The sequence below is a fragment of the Calliphora vicina genome, chromosome 1, assembly GCF_958450345.1.
Source record: "Calliphora vicina chromosome 1, idCalVici1.1, whole genome shotgun sequence".
NCBI classification, from domain to species: Eukaryota; Metazoa; Arthropoda; class Insecta; order Diptera; family Calliphoridae; genus Calliphora; species Calliphora vicina.
In genome coordinates this window covers 140,150,230-140,167,441 of record NC_088780.1, presented here as the reverse complement: position 1 = coordinate 140,167,441, position 17,212 = coordinate 140,150,230, and the positions used below count along the sequence as shown (strand labels likewise).

General features: G+C 30.4%; 1 protein-coding gene across 1 annotated transcript in view; it reads left to right on the top strand.

The window, feature by feature from the left end:
* Window positions 1–17,212, top strand: part of Gycbeta100B (guanylate cyclase soluble subunit beta-1-like) — a 332,225-nt gene that overhangs the window by 293,889 nt on the left and 21,124 nt on the right. Inside the window, exon 15 of the mRNA XM_065508967.1 lies at window positions 5,224–5,795. Within this exon, the coding sequence (XP_065365039.1) occupies window positions 5,224–5,710 (487 nt within the window). The 3' untranslated portion in view covers window positions 5,711–5,795. The remainder of the gene's footprint in view (window positions 1–5,223; window positions 5,796–17,212) is intronic.

Sequence of the window (17,212 nt, the reverse complement as noted above, 5' to 3'; positions counted from 1 at the left end):
TTTAGGTTGACCTGGGCGATCAATGTCAAATTCACCACTTCTAAACGGCACAAACCATCTGTCTCATCTTGAAACCTATGTAACACATTCACCAAAAGCTTTGGTGAGCAATTGGATGGCTTCAACGGGACCTTTTTTAAAGAAGTTACGCAAAACTTCCCGCATATGACGCTTTTTTGGTAAAAAATTTGACATTTTCGAAGCAAGAAAAAAACTTTGTGGTTTACACTATAATGTTCAATAACTAAGTGAGAATATATGACAAATATGTATCTTTCAAAATTTCATATAAGTTATTAAATACAAAAACCGCATTCAAAAGATAATAAATCAATTGTAAATCCCATATTTTTAGGTCATGCACCCAATATAAAAATAAGAACTCCCTACTAAAAATTATTAATAAGTTCAACTGTTAAATTTAAAATATTTTGCATTTATTAGAACGAAAACAGTTTTTTTCATTTTTCAAAACTTCGTTTAAAAAAATTTTGAAAATGTAAAATTAGTGATTTGCACTATGAATGCAATTTTTTAACTTTTTGATATCAATTACCAATTATCAGGGTTATCGATATTCAATTTTTCTCAAATTTTCAGAATTTGGTTTTTAGATTACGGAGATTAATTTGGGATCATAAAATAATACTAAGGGCCGCCGTAGTACATTCACATTGGAAATGTTTCTTCTGATTGATCAAATATTTGAAGATAATATGTAACCACTATATTCAACAAATGTTTATATGATCTTAGATGACTTTTATAAGAGGAAACAACGTGGTTACGTTTTTTCGTCAAATATTTCAACAATGTGAACGTAGCTTTAGTATACATATATGTTTGTGTCACTACATTTAAATGCGCACATTTATAATTTTAGTCAATTTAATGCACCGCATTATAAGAGTCAGAATCAGATTCATACATCCATATATAAAACATACACCCAAAGAAAAAAACAACTTAAAATCAATAAAAACGATTTTGAATTAATAAGAAACATTAACGAAAGTCTAGTAATATTGAAATTTTTTATTTCAATATCGAACAATATTAATTTAATGCTGAAAATTATTGATTTATCGTATTTCAATATAATTTTTCTATTAACATCTATTATAATGAACATTATTGAATTAATATGACGCGTTCTCATTTTTAAGTTGCAGCTTTTCCTTGAGTGTACATATGAACGTACTTATTTTCTAGTATTTATATTTAACTGTCTGTTAAACTTTAATACTCTCATACAAGAAATCTAAGGATGCAAGTGTGAGAATGAACGAATGTGCAACTACATAAATATTTTCCAAGAAATTCTATTTTCACAATCGCTTTCGAGTTTATTTTATAAACAACGTATGCAACTTAGCACATTATCTGATAATTTAAGAGAAAATTATGCCACATCAGCACATTTGTTTGTTCGTTCGTTCGTTTGTTTTTGCATGCAAAATTCTACCGAAATATATTGCAAAATAAATTCATTCAGTCTATCCTGCAGTGATGCTGCATATGAATTAGGGTGTTACTTATATTAGACTCAGTCGATTCTTGGTAACCCAAAATTATTGAAAGCAGTTTTGGAATGTTTTGAGCCGATAAACAGTTTTAAACAAAATTTGTTTTATAAGCCTTTTGTAAAACTAAAAATTTGTTATTAATAAGGGGATAAGAGATTAAATATTTAGAAATATGCTACGAAATGTTTTTTTTTAATTTTTGATCAAGAACTAAATTTCATCAAAAGTTGCTAACTTTAAGTAGGTCACATACTAACTCATAGTATGTACAACAGTTTCATTTATTGTTTATAAGAATCGAAAATTATTTTTTTAATTTTTGAAATTTTTGTTTAAAAACATGTTGAATTGTAAAATTTAGAATTTGAGATATGCATGAAATGTTATGTTCTTTTTTGGTATCAAATTCAAATGGGTTAACGCTGACAGAAAATATAAAAATTTTATATTTAAACATCCACGTGGAAGTAAAATAAAAAATACTACTTCTTTGACCCATAACTTCAAATAAAACTTATCCGATTTTGATCAAATTCACAGCATTTGGTTTTTAGATGATAAAAAACAATTTTAGATTTTGAAATCATTGAAAATCGAACAAGTCCATTTAAGGGCCATCCTAATATCTATGTGTGAGTCTGTGTGTAGAAATATCTGTGTTTGTTATGTATGTGGTTGTTTATTATATTAGAGTAATTCATGCAATGAGGAATTTACTTTAAATGTACCATATATTAATTTACCTAGGTTTACCAGTACAAGTTGTGCACTTTGGCTCAGGAATAAGCAAAAATTTTAATAAAGAAATAAAGCTAAAATTTTAATAAAGTAATAGAAAATATAAAACTATCGGGAGAATCAGATAAATGTTTTATATAAAAACTAACAACAATCGGAGCCCGTTTTATATTGTTGGTGGGTTTTAGGGTGGGTCAATTTGTTCGGATGAGAAAAAACGTGACAGGTGTATAGCATAATTGGAATCTACACAAAATTGTTAGAAAATTTCCAAAAGATAGTATGGGCAAAGCCGAATACAATATTCTTTCTTGTTATATTTTCGAATACGAATATGTACTTTACTTTCCTAAATTCAACAATATTTGTAATACATGTTTTCCATGGCCAAACAAAATTTAAAGTTTGCGTATAAAATATCTAAAGTTAAAGTGTTAATATCTTTAGAACTGTTTGTCAGATTTTAAAATTTTTCAGAAGTAATTATATTATGATCCAAATCAATCATAATATGACCCAAAGTAATCATATTATGATCCAACGTCATCGTATTTATGATCCAATTATTTCATATTATGATCCAAAGTAGTCATATTATTATTAAAATATATTTTTTTGGAATACAAAATTTAATTATTTTTAACGTACTAAATTAAAATAATTAAAAATAAATTTGCTGAAATTTATTGTTATTCTCATTAGTAAAACTGAAGATATTATACAAATAAATAATTACAGACAGTCAAAATTTATTAGTGCAAAAGCATTCTACAAAAGTAAACATATTTTGTTTGCATCTTAAACATATTATGAGTACGCCTATATAAACTTATCATCTAATGGTTGTACTACGTTTACCTATTTATCATTATTTAGTTGTTCGAAATATAATTATGTTTCGGTGAACCATACTCATATTTATAATTGTGATAAAATATTAATATTTACAGTATCTAAAATATTGTTAAAATTCAATTAAAACAACAATTATATGTGTAAGACAATTATATATTGTTACAATGAACTTAGTATAGTTGCAGAAATCATGTCGAACTATGCCGAACTATTAAAGCTAATAAGTCGTAGATTTTATAGTTTATTTTTTTTGGAAAAATTTATTTTCCATTTCCCAACGATTTTACTTAAATATGAGCCATTGCATTGATTAAAAACAGATCAAATTCGGAATGGGTTCTCAAGATAATTGAAATTAAAAGATGAATTTGCGTTCTTGTGTATATTTATACCCTTCACCATGAATGGCAAGAGTATATATAAAAGTTTTCCATTTGGCTTGTAATTTCTTTTATTTCATATTTTTCTTTAGAGACTCCGCAAGTCCGTATGTCCGTCTGTATGTTGAAATAAGCTTTGTGTAGCCCACAAATAACTTACATACATGATTCATACCTCAATATATCCGCTATAGACCCGGTTCGGTTGCTATTTAAAATCCAGAAAATTGAGACTCAAATGGCTGAGATATAAGGAAAAAACAACATCGATTTTTTTACCTGTTTTTGATCTATATGTGTTCATTAATAAAGTCAATATGGATATATTATGATACCTATTTCAAAATCCTTTGCAACGATGTATATAACGTTATAGTAAGTCGGACCTACAATGGGTCAAAATCGGAAAAAATATTTTTAATCCGATTTTTTTTAACCAAAAAAATTTTTTTTCTCATTAAATTTTTTTTCACATATAAAAAATTAAAAAAAAATGTGTAATATTATATTTTTGTCTTTAATAAATTTAAAAAAAAAATTTAAAAAAATTTAAAAAAAATTTTAAATAACAATTTTAAATTTTTATTTTAAAGAATAATTTGATGAAGAGTATATAAGATTCGCCACTGTCGAATATAGCTCTTCTACATGTTTCATAACTAATTGTCCAATTTTTGTAAACTTAGTCCTATATTAATCCTTGAACGTTTTTCATTCTAATGTATTGCTCAAAATAATATCTTTATTAGAAAGAGGATAACTACTATAATAGGGTCCTTTGGATAAAGATATCTAGAAATTCATGTCTTAAATTTTTGAATTTTGGTTTCATACTTTTGGAGAAAACGTGCCTCAAACTGAAAATGGTATTCTAAGAATATCATAAGATAAAGGTTACTTTTACAAACTACATGGCATATTTTCTAATATTTTTATTCAATATATGAATTTGAAGTTTATTGATTATTCATCGATATATTAAGAAATGTTGCTTATCTCGAGATAAGAGAAATTTTTTGTGTGTTGTTAACTATAGAATGGCTTATAATCGTGTAAAATCTTTAGAAAATAACTATCTTGAGTTATCCTGTGTTCAAGGACAATTTTTTGTTTCAATATCCTGTCTTTAAAATAAATGGAAAATCTATTGAAACTATCGTATATATTGTACAAACTAGATAAGCGGTGATTGAGTGATTTTACGCCATTCATATATACAATTTGAACTATGCACAAAGCGAATTTAAAACTGTTGACAAAGTTAAATTTTTGAAAGACCACAGAGAACCTGTGTACCAAGTTTTAACAAGTTTGCAACGGGTATGGAGCCGTTGCAAAAATATTTGTTTCCATCCCATTTCATCAAAAACAAACCTGATTTGGAAATATTTATTATTTGACAAAATGAGAAATTCAGGTGGTTTTCATTGTTTGGTTTTCATGGAATTAATTTTTCCTGCTGGTCTGTAATACTCATTTAATGCAAAACTAATTTTTACCAATATTTCAAATTAGAAAAACAAAATGTCACCATCTTGTTACTACATGATTGATTGACTAACAAACTGTCTAAGTTCTCTTTGTATCTATGTGAGCATCTCCTACAGCCAGTTGTTAAGTCAGTCAATATAACATGTTGTTAAAACTAATCCCTAAAAGCTGTTAGATTTATTTTTATCTTGTTCTCTATTAATTTTTCTACGTTTCTTATAATGCATTTGCAGATTACTTTGCCAGGAGATCAACCAGGATGATTCATTTCATCTAGAATACCGTGGTCCAGTCGTCATGAAGGGCAAACCAACACCGATGGATTGTTGGTTTCTCACACGTAATACAAATGCTACGGGCAGTACTGGCGGTAGTACAAGTAGCACTGTTGACTCACCCTTGCCACCACAAACACCAACAGTTGCAGCAGCTCCATCAGCATCTCAACAACTAACCTCAACATTAGCATCGTCTGCATCGCTACAACCAACATCGTCAACATCATCAGCATCATGTGCACAATCACAAGTACCCACACAACAGCCAACCAGTCATCCAACACCAATTGTGCGCACACATGTTGTAGCGGCGACGGCACCATCATCACGCAAAACATCCAGTGCTAGTACAACATCTGAATCTTCCTCAACAAATTCACAATCCACTGCAGCCACTGTTGCTGAACATGCAAATACTAAGACAACAACAACGGAAACATAGAAAATGTGTAAAGAATCGTCCTGTTGCTGCTGAAACATACTCTAAGGATGCGTTCGTACGTTTATTCCTTTACTAGAGTTTATTGGTAAGTACATACTACATACTTACATAGTTACATACATAGATTTCATTGTTTAACTAACTAGTTCATGTTGCAAAGGATGTGGTTTAAGATGTATATGAGGAAAATCAAAAATTTTGGAGAATCGTTGAAACTAAACTCAGATGGTTTGTATTTATTTAGGTTTTCGAATGAAAAAAATCATATCGAATGAACATTTTTTTGGTATAAAACAAATGTTCGATCAATAACTGTCGATTAATCGAATAATATATATTTTTTTCTAATGGTTCCAAGGTGGAACAAAGGACCATAACAAAGTTTTTCTATTGTGATCTATCCCGTGCTATCAGCTACACTTCAGCCCATGACTTTCCAGTTAAATTTGTTTCAGTCTCGATTTGTTTCCTGCAGTCTGTCTCTTCTTCTACTACCTTTGGGGTTTCATTCAATTGCCATCTTGGCTACGTTGTCGTTGGTGCGTCTGAGAACATGGACAATCCAACTCCATTTACCATTGATGATCTGGTTACGAATTGGTGTTTCACCTGCTCTTTCCCACATGTCTCTGTTTGAGATAACATTCGGCTAAAATATCTTGAGCAGTTTTCGTAACAACCGATTAATGGACTGCAAGACGCTAGCGTTCCAGGACGGAACGTACGTTAGATGAAAAGTGATAGAGCTCGGTCTTCAGATGAATTTGGGGTTATTTTCAGACATTTTGCACTACCCCAAATGCTGGTTTGCCGTTTTGATGCGTTTTGTAATCTCGCGAGCCACATGAGCTGATATGACTCTACCCAGATATATAAACGATTTGACATCTTCATCATCTGTCTATTTGAAACTTTGGAGGAAGTGCATCTGAAGACCAGAAGTCTTCGATAATAGACCGTATTATCCTAGCACCAAGATGGGGATCAGCCTTAAGCAATTCTGGGTTGATGTAGTCCACGCCTGGTGCTTTACCATTCTTGAGTTCATTAACTATTTCCGCCTCTTCTTGGCTGGCCGTATTTATGGGAATAAGCAATGGAGGTTGTTGCCAGAGACCTCCTTTGCCAATCTATATAAATCCCAAGTTCTGTGCATATTCACCGCAGCTTGAGCGTCTGAGGCTATGTTTTCCGCACAAGATCGCTTATCCCGTCGAGTACTGCGTTTACCATGGCGTCAATAGGCGAATATAGAATCTGCAAGCTTATTCTTGACGCTCGTGTTCCTGCCGCATTTATATCATTCTATGTTGTCTGTATCCGATTTGCTACCTAGCACTTTCCGTGAGTATAGCCCTTATCACATTCCACAGCACATATTCATGTTCCGATTCCTCTTTATATCATCTCCTTATAGTTCCCACTAGCCTTTACCGTACACTGCTTGCTGGAGTTTGGCCACATCGTACTGTTATATTCTGTCGCCGAATTGCCGATATTTTCAGTCTAATAACTCCAACAAGTAGGTAATGTTCGGAGAATCCGTCAGTACCTCGTCTATTGCGAACATCCAGTAATGAGCCACTCCATTTCCTACTTATGGCAATGTGGTTAATTTGAGTCTCCGTTTGGTGATCAGGGGAAACCCAGTTTACCTTATGTATTCTCCTATGCAGAAATATAGTCTTACCGATGGTGAGTTTCTGTTTTGCGCACAATTCAGCCAAAAGTTCACCATTGACGTTTATTCGCCGCATTCCTTGGAAACCTATTACTAGTTCCAAGTTTGTGTTAGGGGGGTCCAATTGTACATTGAAGTCGCCCGTTATCAATAGAATGTCGCCACTAGGGACTTCCCTTATATCCTCTCCTTTTTCCTGAATTCAGCCAATTCCGTAGGTTCATAGCACTGAATACTAGATAATGCGTGCACTGGTGCGAAGGCGAATAGATATGAATCTGTCGGAATGGGGTTTTCACATTATAAAGGACCGTTTTGCTTCCTTAGCTAGTAAAAAACCAACTCCGCTAGATCTGGGAACTCCGTTTGGTTTGCTATAATAGATAAACGTGGTACCATCGGTGTTCGAAATCATACCGTTGTCTGGCCACCTTGTCTCGCATAGGCCCAGAAAAAGAGGTTCGTATTTTCCAAACTGTGAATTGACATACTTTTGTTTTCACATAAACATTATCAATTTTGCTGTTTTAACAGGTATTAGTATCGGCGTATACAACTAACAAAATGACATTCGATTCATAAAAAACATATTTTGGAATTTTTTTTTTGTTCTCAAATTCTCCAAAATTTTTGATTTTTCTCATATTGTATAAGTATATTTATATGTATATCCTTCTACACATTTGTTATGGTATATTAGTGACTAAAGGTAATTTATTTTAATGCACACATTTACATACATTCATGGAAACTGCAATAATTGAACACATGTTCATATGTATTTATATTAGGGTATAACATGAGTTATAATTATATCAAATATATTTGAAATTTTTATATTTTCAACTAACTTTTGTGAGCTGAAAAAGTTTTGCTCAATTAGATTTAGAATTAGAAAAATATATCATCTAAATGAATTATTTATTTAATTTACTTGCGTTCAAAGTTTGTTTCTTCCCTACAAATGGTGCATCCTAATGTACATTGGCAAACACTGTGTGTACTTGTATGTATTTATTTAGTATAGAAAACTCAAATTATAATAATAGTAGAATAAACAGCTGGGGAAAAATTTCAAGCAGAAACAAGTTTTCATAAGTATAATCCTGTGTACAACAGCTTCCGTTAAAGCTAAAGGAAATTATAAGATTTTCTTCAAAATGTATTTAAATTTGGTACATTGAAACTTGTATACAAAATAAAATTGAATTCAGAAGAATTCCAAAATTAATTTGTTTTATCGTAATTTTTAGTCCTCACAAAATTTGGTAATGTAAATTTTACTAATATAAGATTTATTTAGGATATTTATCAGGGAAGTCATGGAGCAATTTCAACCAATTTTCTTGTAAAATTGTGGACGGATAGTCACAAAACCAAGTAGTAGGATATAAGTAGTGAGATCGAAAAAACCTTAACACATGTTTTAACTTAAAACTTTTAACCCAAGTACTATTTTATTTGTTTTTTGATCAAGTTACTTTTGACAAATATGTCATTTGTTATGTTTAATGTCAATTATGCTCATTTGTTGTTAATCTGATTAAAATGAGTGACGAGAAAAACGTGCATATTAAAATTATTAAATATTTTCAACAAAACCCAACTTGGTCCTACAAAAAGTTGGCCAAGCAATCAAAGGTCTGTCGTCAAACTAATACCAATGTTACTAAACAATATCGGGAGAACTTGTCCGTTCATAGAAAACCAGGTTCATGATGTTTCTAAAGCCTACAAATAGAAAGTATTTTCAAAAGAGCTCCCAACACATCCGGTAGGAAAGCAGTCCGGTTAGATCAGTAATCGGACTATTTGATACGAAAAATTAAAGCCAGTGCAGGTTTAAAAACAAACAAGGTTGAAAAAGTTCCTGACAGGAACTCTGCTAAAAATTTATAGTCCAAAGACAAAGACCTGCTGCATAATGGATGACGAAACGTATGTTTTGGAACATTTTTCGCAGCTTAAATATTTTTATATTGCTGATGCTTGAGGAAATGTAGAAAGGTTAGGACCCAAAAGCTGACATTTTTCCCAAAAAGTTCTTGATATGACCAGCAATTGTTACAAATGGCTCTATAAATACCGAAATTTACATCAAGGAATGTTTACAAAAAATTATGCTTCCATTCATAAGACTTCTTAATATGTCCACTTATTTTTGGCCTGATTTGGTATCCTGTCACTATGATAAGCAAGGTCTTAAGTGGTACAAGAACAATAATGTGGTATTTGTATCAAGAGAAGCAAATCCTCCAAGCTGCCAAGATAGAATTGAAGAGCAAAATAGGTGTCCAAAAGTGTGGTTGATTTTAAACGGAGATGGACTACCTGTTCGAACAAAGTGACCGAAAGAGCTACAAACACCTTAATGGAAGGTTTCCGGAAAAGGGTCATAAATTCATCACTAGTGATTAGAACTATAAAAATAATATTTTTTGTAAGTTTTAATAATAAATTCAAGAAAATAAAAAAGAAATATCAAATATCAAATATTTATATATGTTAAGATTTTTCGATCTCACTCCTTATATCCTTGAAACAAAATTGTGTTAAATAATTTATCAACATCGATATTTATGCGATAAAATGTATTTTTCGGATGTGAACCTTATATAGCAGATATGGCCAATTATGGGCCGATCTTCATAAAACTAGTACGGCTATGCTTGTTTACATGAGGATTATTTAAGTCGAAGGTAAAACTGAAATGAAATAAATAGATGATCTTTGTTTAGGTCTCATATGTTGGATTTCTGTAGGTTAAGTATATTTTTTTTTATACCCTTCACCTTCGTGAGAAGGGTATATATAAGTTTGTCATTCCGTAATATAATTTTCCGACCCTATAAAGTATATATATTCTGGATCCTTATAGATAGCGGATTAAGCCATGTCCGTCTGTCTGTCCGTCTGTTTCTCAACTTTCCGAAGACCCCAAATAACTTACATTCACTATCCATACATCAGTATCTCCGGAATTCTTCCGGCTCGGTTTCTATTTAAAATCGAGAAAATCGGTTCACAAATGGCTGATGTATTAGGAAAAAACCAGGACAACCTCGATTTTTGACCTATATCTGGATACTAAGTCATTAATATAGACAATATGGATGTCTAATGATAGATACAATTCGAAAAAAATGTTCCAAAAAAATTATAAAAACAAAAAAAAAATTTGTTTTACCTAAAAATATTTACAATTTTTATTTTGAAGTATAATTTGGTACAGGGTATATAAGATTCGGCACAGCCGAATATAGTTGGCTTATTTGTTTTATTATACAATAATACTGCTACTTAATTGCACACTGCTGTCCAAACTATTTGCATTACCTTCTAATGCAAATCTAATGCACAAACATTTGTATAGATTTTATTTAAGATGCATCTGCAGAAAATCTGTTTCCCTCCGACAACAATGTAGTTGATGATCCTTATAAAAAATGCAAATGTATTCCTACTTATCGTGTGATTATTATAAAATATTCTAAGTTTCTACAAATTGCTAAATACCTACGTATCATGTGACAAGACCATAAACGAATCATGTACAATTTAACATGGTAATAATGATTGAATGTAAATTTTAGGCCAAGTATATGTAAGAAGTTTTAGTAGATTTGTGTTTAAATGTAAGTAAGATGAACTATTTGCATACACTTTTAATGATTTCGAATTTTAATTATTATTCTGAGAATACATACTAGTCTAAATATAAATTGGAGAAACTAAATTCAAGTATGGTAGGTGAAAGGTCATAACCTTTGATGTGTGTTAGATATTTAATTCATTTGCATCGGATGGTAAATCTATTAAATTCGTTTTAAGTAATCCTTTCTATAGAATATATATTTTAAGGATCATTTCAACAAATAATATGTATGTTGTTCACAATATAATTATTTTGCTTCTGCCATGTCATGATATTTATCATAATTAATTCCGTTAAACCAAACAAAATATTTAATAAAACAAAAATATGCCTTGACATCCTTTTCAGTTTCCTTTATCTTGACTGCTTGTCGGAAAAACTAGATACGAAATTGTTAATTAAATAAAAATTAATGCAAGCGTAAATTCAATCCCAACCCAATTAGTAAGGAATAAAGGATATAAAAGATAAGATGAGTAGACTATGTTTAAGAATACTGAAAAGCATCACAAATTTTCACTACCAAGAAAAATTTTATAGTTAGAGGAAAAATAAAATAAAAATAATAAATTAATTTCAAAGAAAGATGCATTTTTTCTAACACAAATGCCAATGCAATTGATGGACACTAACTATGCGGGTATTTGTTAAAGAGGAGTATCTACTCAAGTAAATGAGTAAATACAACTGTTAAGACTTAAAATAGAGAAATAAATATTATTACAAAATCGTACTCTAAAATGATTGTAAATTCTAAAAGAATTGAAGTATAAAAAAAACAGAGTATTCTGCAAAAACCTAAATTGTGTAAAGCTGATTTCCATTCCATTTGCTAAAATTAATTAAATAAAGAGAACATAAAAATAACACAGACATATTTTTATACCCATCATCAAAAAAGAAGGTGGACATATTGATTTTGTCACTCCGTTTGTAACACATCAAAATATTTATAGCAGACCACCATTAGTATATGGGGCATTTCATGTCAAGTGAACCAACTTTTGAAATCGATGTCTTCCGATCGGGATGAAATTTGCACCAAGGTTAGCTCTATTGGATAGTAACTCAGACACAATTTTTCAACAACATCGGTCGAGAACTCTCTGAGTTATAGGGGGTAAAATTTTGACAATTTGGTCAAACAGGGGTTTTTTCTTATCCATGTAACTTATTACCTATTGTTCTTAGCAAAATGTGTCCCAAATAGTATAGATAGCTATTTCTTCGATCTTTCGAAAAAAAATATTTAAAAAAAAAAATAAAAAATTTTTAATATTTTTTTTCCGAAATCAAAAACTTTTTTGACTTTTTTTTAAAATACGTCCTTTTTTTTTTTTTTTTTTTTTCTTAAAATAAAGTTTAGATATTTTCCTTGAACACCTACTTGGTCGCTTAGTGGGATGCGAGTGGGATATCTATCAAAATAAATATTTTGTAACTCAAAACATAAAATTTTTGACTTTTTTTGCAAAATCAAAAACTTTGTTGACTTTTTTTTTCAAAATGGACCCTTTTTTAATCTTTTTTTTTAGGTCAAACAAAAGCTTAGATATTATCCTTGAAGACCCTTTTGGTCGCTTAGTGGGATGCGAGTGGGATATCTATCAAAATAAATATTTTTTAACTCAAGACATACAATTTTTGACTTTTTTTTTTGCAAATACGATTTTTTTTCCAAATGGGCCCTTTTTTTTGTAGTCAAAAGAAAGCTTAGGTCCATTCCTTTAAGATATTTTTAGTCCCTTAGTGGGATGCGAGTGGGATATCTATCAAAATAAATATTTTTTAACTCAAGACTTACAATTTTTGACTTTTTTTTTGCAAAATCAAAATTTTTTTCCAATATGGGCCCTTTTTTAATTTTTTTTTTTGCTCAAAAGAAAGCCTAGGTCCATTCCTTTAAGATATTTTTAGTCCCTTAGTGGGATGCGAGTGGGATATCTATCAAAATAAATGTTTAAAAAAAATGTTGAAAAAAAAAAGTCAACAAAGTTTTTGATTTTGCAAAAAAAGCCAAAAATTTTATGTTTTGAGTTACAAAATATTTATTTTGATAGATATCCCACTCGCATCCCACTAAGCGACCAAGTAGGTGTTCAAGGAAAATATCTAAACTTTATTTTAAGAAAAAAAAAAAAAAAAAAGGACGTATTTTAAAAAAAAGTCAAAAAAGTTTTTGATTTCGGAAAAAAAATATTAAAAATTTTTTATTTTTTTTTTTAAATATTTTTTTTCGAAAGATCGAAGAAATAGCTATCTATACTATTTGGGACACATTTTGCTAAGAACAATAGGTAATAAGTTACATGGATAAGAAAAAACCCCTGTTTGACCAAATTGTCAAAATTTTACCCCCTATAACTCAGAGAGTTCTCGACCGATGTTGTTGAAAAATTGTGTCTGAGTTACTATCCAATAGAGCTAACCTTGGTGCAAATTTCATCCCGATCGGAAGACATCGATTTCAAAAGTTGGTTCACTTGACATGAAATGCCCCATATATATTCTGGGTCCTCATAAGTTTCTAAGACGATATGTTCTTCTGTATGTATGTTGAAAACAATAAGGCCTCAAATAAAGAAGATAGCCCAAATACTCTCCGTTGATAAGATTTGTTTGGTATTCAAAATGTGCAATATCAATTCATTATTTCACCTAGCCTCTATACAAATGTTCTATCGAAATACTGTTTGAGCAGTCATAAACATGTTGATTATGCATCAATCCTAATCAAATTTTGCACAAATTAGTTGTAAGTAATCTTAAATTATACTGTAAAGTATGGCGAAAATTGGGCAACATGTTTTCTTGTTCCCCATACAAGATCCCCCTCAGAAAATGACTTGAACATTCAAGTCCCCATAAAATGCCAAACCTACATATTGATGGTGGGTATACAAGATTCGGCACAGCCCAATATAACACTCTTACTTATTTTATATTTATATAATAGCAGAATCATTGCAAACCATTGCGAATATTAAATAAATTATAATGATGACCATCAAGCGTACTTGGGCCAAAACCTTTTGCACTTTCAGTTCTGCTGTTTGCTTAAAGGCTCTTTTCGCTCTATTCGTGCCAAGAGGGAAGTTGCTTTATTTATTCATTATCTTTTTTTTTATTATTTGTCGCTTGAAGGTTTATTTTCTTTATTAATGGCATACAAAAAGAATTTCACGGTTTTAAATATACACAGACATAAATTAATAAAGATTCTCTATTTATTATCTTGAGAATTATACATGAATTTTCTGTACTTACTATTTAATATATAATTTTTCTTTATGACAATTTAAAATAAGTGCAATAGTTATATCATCTTAATTACAGCAAGGGTCATTTAAAGGGATTTACTAAATTCATAATTTTTAACGTAAATTTATTAAAATGACAATTACAGTGAATTATTCTATAAAAATGTCCTTAATATGTTTAAATGAAAAACCATATTAATAGCACTTTGCTAGTTGATTTTACCTAATTCGAGTACGATGAATTCAGTGGTGGTAACAGTTTTTATACCCTACACCACCTTAGTGGGGAGGGTATATTGGGTTAGTGCTGATGTTTGGAACATACCAAAATATTGCCCCAACACTCACCTTAAAGATTTAGCGATGTCCGTCCGTCCGTCTGTCCGTCCATATAAACCTTGTAATCAAACTACAGGTCGCAATTTCAAAGATACAAGCTTCTTTAGTGCTCAAAGGACGAAGCCTATTGAATTTCGTTAGAATCGGGCCATTATTTCACCTAGCCTCCATACGATTGACCTATCTAAAAATAGTTAAGCTCTCATAAAAACCTTAGTTATATAGACATCCAAACCAAATTCTGCAAAAATAAGTTTTATATAAATCAAACTCGCCTCACTAAATTTTGTGATGATCCACAATTAGTCATAGCTACCATATAGGCCCATTTCCGAAAATCACTTTGACTAGCATAAATCTCTTAAAAATATTGGTATTCTAATAAAACTCAGCACAAATAATTAATATATATACAAAAGTCATGTCACTAAATTTTATAACGATCGGTCCATAATTGGTCATACCTCCCATATAATGCCCACTTCCGAAAATCATTTTAATAAGTGTAGATTGCTTAAAAATATTGGTATTCAAATAAAACTGAACACAAATAGGTTTCATATATACAGAAGTCATGCCACCTAATTTTATTGCGATTGGTCCATAATTTTATTGCGATTGGTCCATAATTATATTGGTGTTGGGTATCATATGGTTACTTGTTTTAGATTAGCTCTGGTTTTCGAGATATACCGTTATTTCAAGAATGGAGTAGGTTGCACAATATATGTTCGCGTAACTCAGAAACGGTTTAGCTTGTTGAATAGCTTAATGAAATTACCCTTAAGTAAGACTGAAACTGTTTTTAATATGCGCAGTCGTTTTAGAAATACAGTGCCGAACTTAAATATTCACACAGCATACAGATTTATCTTTAATCGTCCATATTTTTTAAACGAAGGCCCCAACATTCATACGGATTTCAACAAAAATATTTATTTACATATAACTTATGGAGATATATGGAAAAACTAAACATAAATAAGGTGGCACATTTCAGAAAAATAATTATCTAATGTTTCGAAGTTCGATTTTAAGGGGGACAAAAATATTCACACAGTTTCTAATTTTTAATATGAAAATAGTTTTTTTTAATAATTTAATATTTTGTGGAGTAGCCTATCTTTTTAATGACTTCTTTTAATCGTCTTGGCATTGAATCGACCAATTTTTGGTGACGTCAGCTCAAATATTTTGCCATTTTTGTAACAGGACTTCTTTAAGTTGAGTCTTACCAATATTATGGTGCGTTCGGCCAATTTATCCCACAAATGTCCTATGAAATTCATGTCAGGTGATTGCAGAGAAGTATATTCATACGTCATGGGCAGTGTGTTTTGGGTCATTGTACTGTTGATAACAGAAATATTCCCAAGCTTTAACTTTAGAGCACATTGTAGTAGGTTTTCTTATAAAATATTAAGGTACACTGTTTTGTCCATTGAACCGTTGATGAAAACTAAGTTTCCTATACCAGATGCAGCTATACAACCCCACAACATGACCCCTTATTCACCATGTTTGACAGTGTTTACTACATTGTACTTTTCCAATTCAGTGTTTGGCCTTCTCCAAACTTTTACAATATATTAAACTATTAAAAAAACTATTTTCCTATTAAAAATTAGAAACTGTGTGAATATTTTTGTCCCCTTAAAATCGGACTTCGAAACATTAGTTAAATTTTTTTCTGAAATGTGCCAACTTATGTTTAGTTTTTACATATAATTCAATAAGTTATACGTAAATAAATATTTTTTTGAACCCCGTACGAAAGTTGTGGCCTTCGTTTAAAAAATATGGAAGATTAAAGATAAATCTGTATGCTGTGTGAATATTTAAGTCCGGCACTGTATAAATTTTAAATTTTTTATGCCGTTTTAAAAAACAAAAAATTCTAAATTTTCCTAAAAAATTATTTATTTTTCCAAAAAAAAAATAATTTTTCTAAAACGACTGCGCAGATTATATAAAAGTTTGATCCGTACTTAAAGGAAATTTTATTGCCGAATTTCGTTTTTTTTCTGTATGTTCAATGCAACCTCCTCCATTTTCGAAATAATGGTATATCTCGAAAACAAGCTAACCGAGATAATATAAGGCCTTGTCCGAAGCAGGCCTTATATTGGCGCTATGACTAATTGTGTACCGATCATTATTCGTGTACAAAAAAGTTATTTGGAGCGAAACTTGTAAAGAAATCTTACTTTTAAAGAAATCTAATACATATAATTGGGGGATTCAAATGGTCTTCTATTAGGTCATAATGTCCTAATATATTATGATAGTTTATGGAAATTTTTGTTGTATTTTTAATCAAATTCTCCAAAAGTTTTGATTTTTCTCACACACATAGCTTTTAAATTAAATTTAATACAAATTGTTTTTCTTTCATTTAATTGAGTTTATAAATATATAGATATTTTATTTTAATAATGATTCAGAACCAAAAACAATTCTAACCCTATACTATTTACACACTCACATATACATATTCAATTATACTCATTGATTAAAGCTTTTCATATTATTTGGCCAAAAGGTATATTAACATATATGCATAAAAG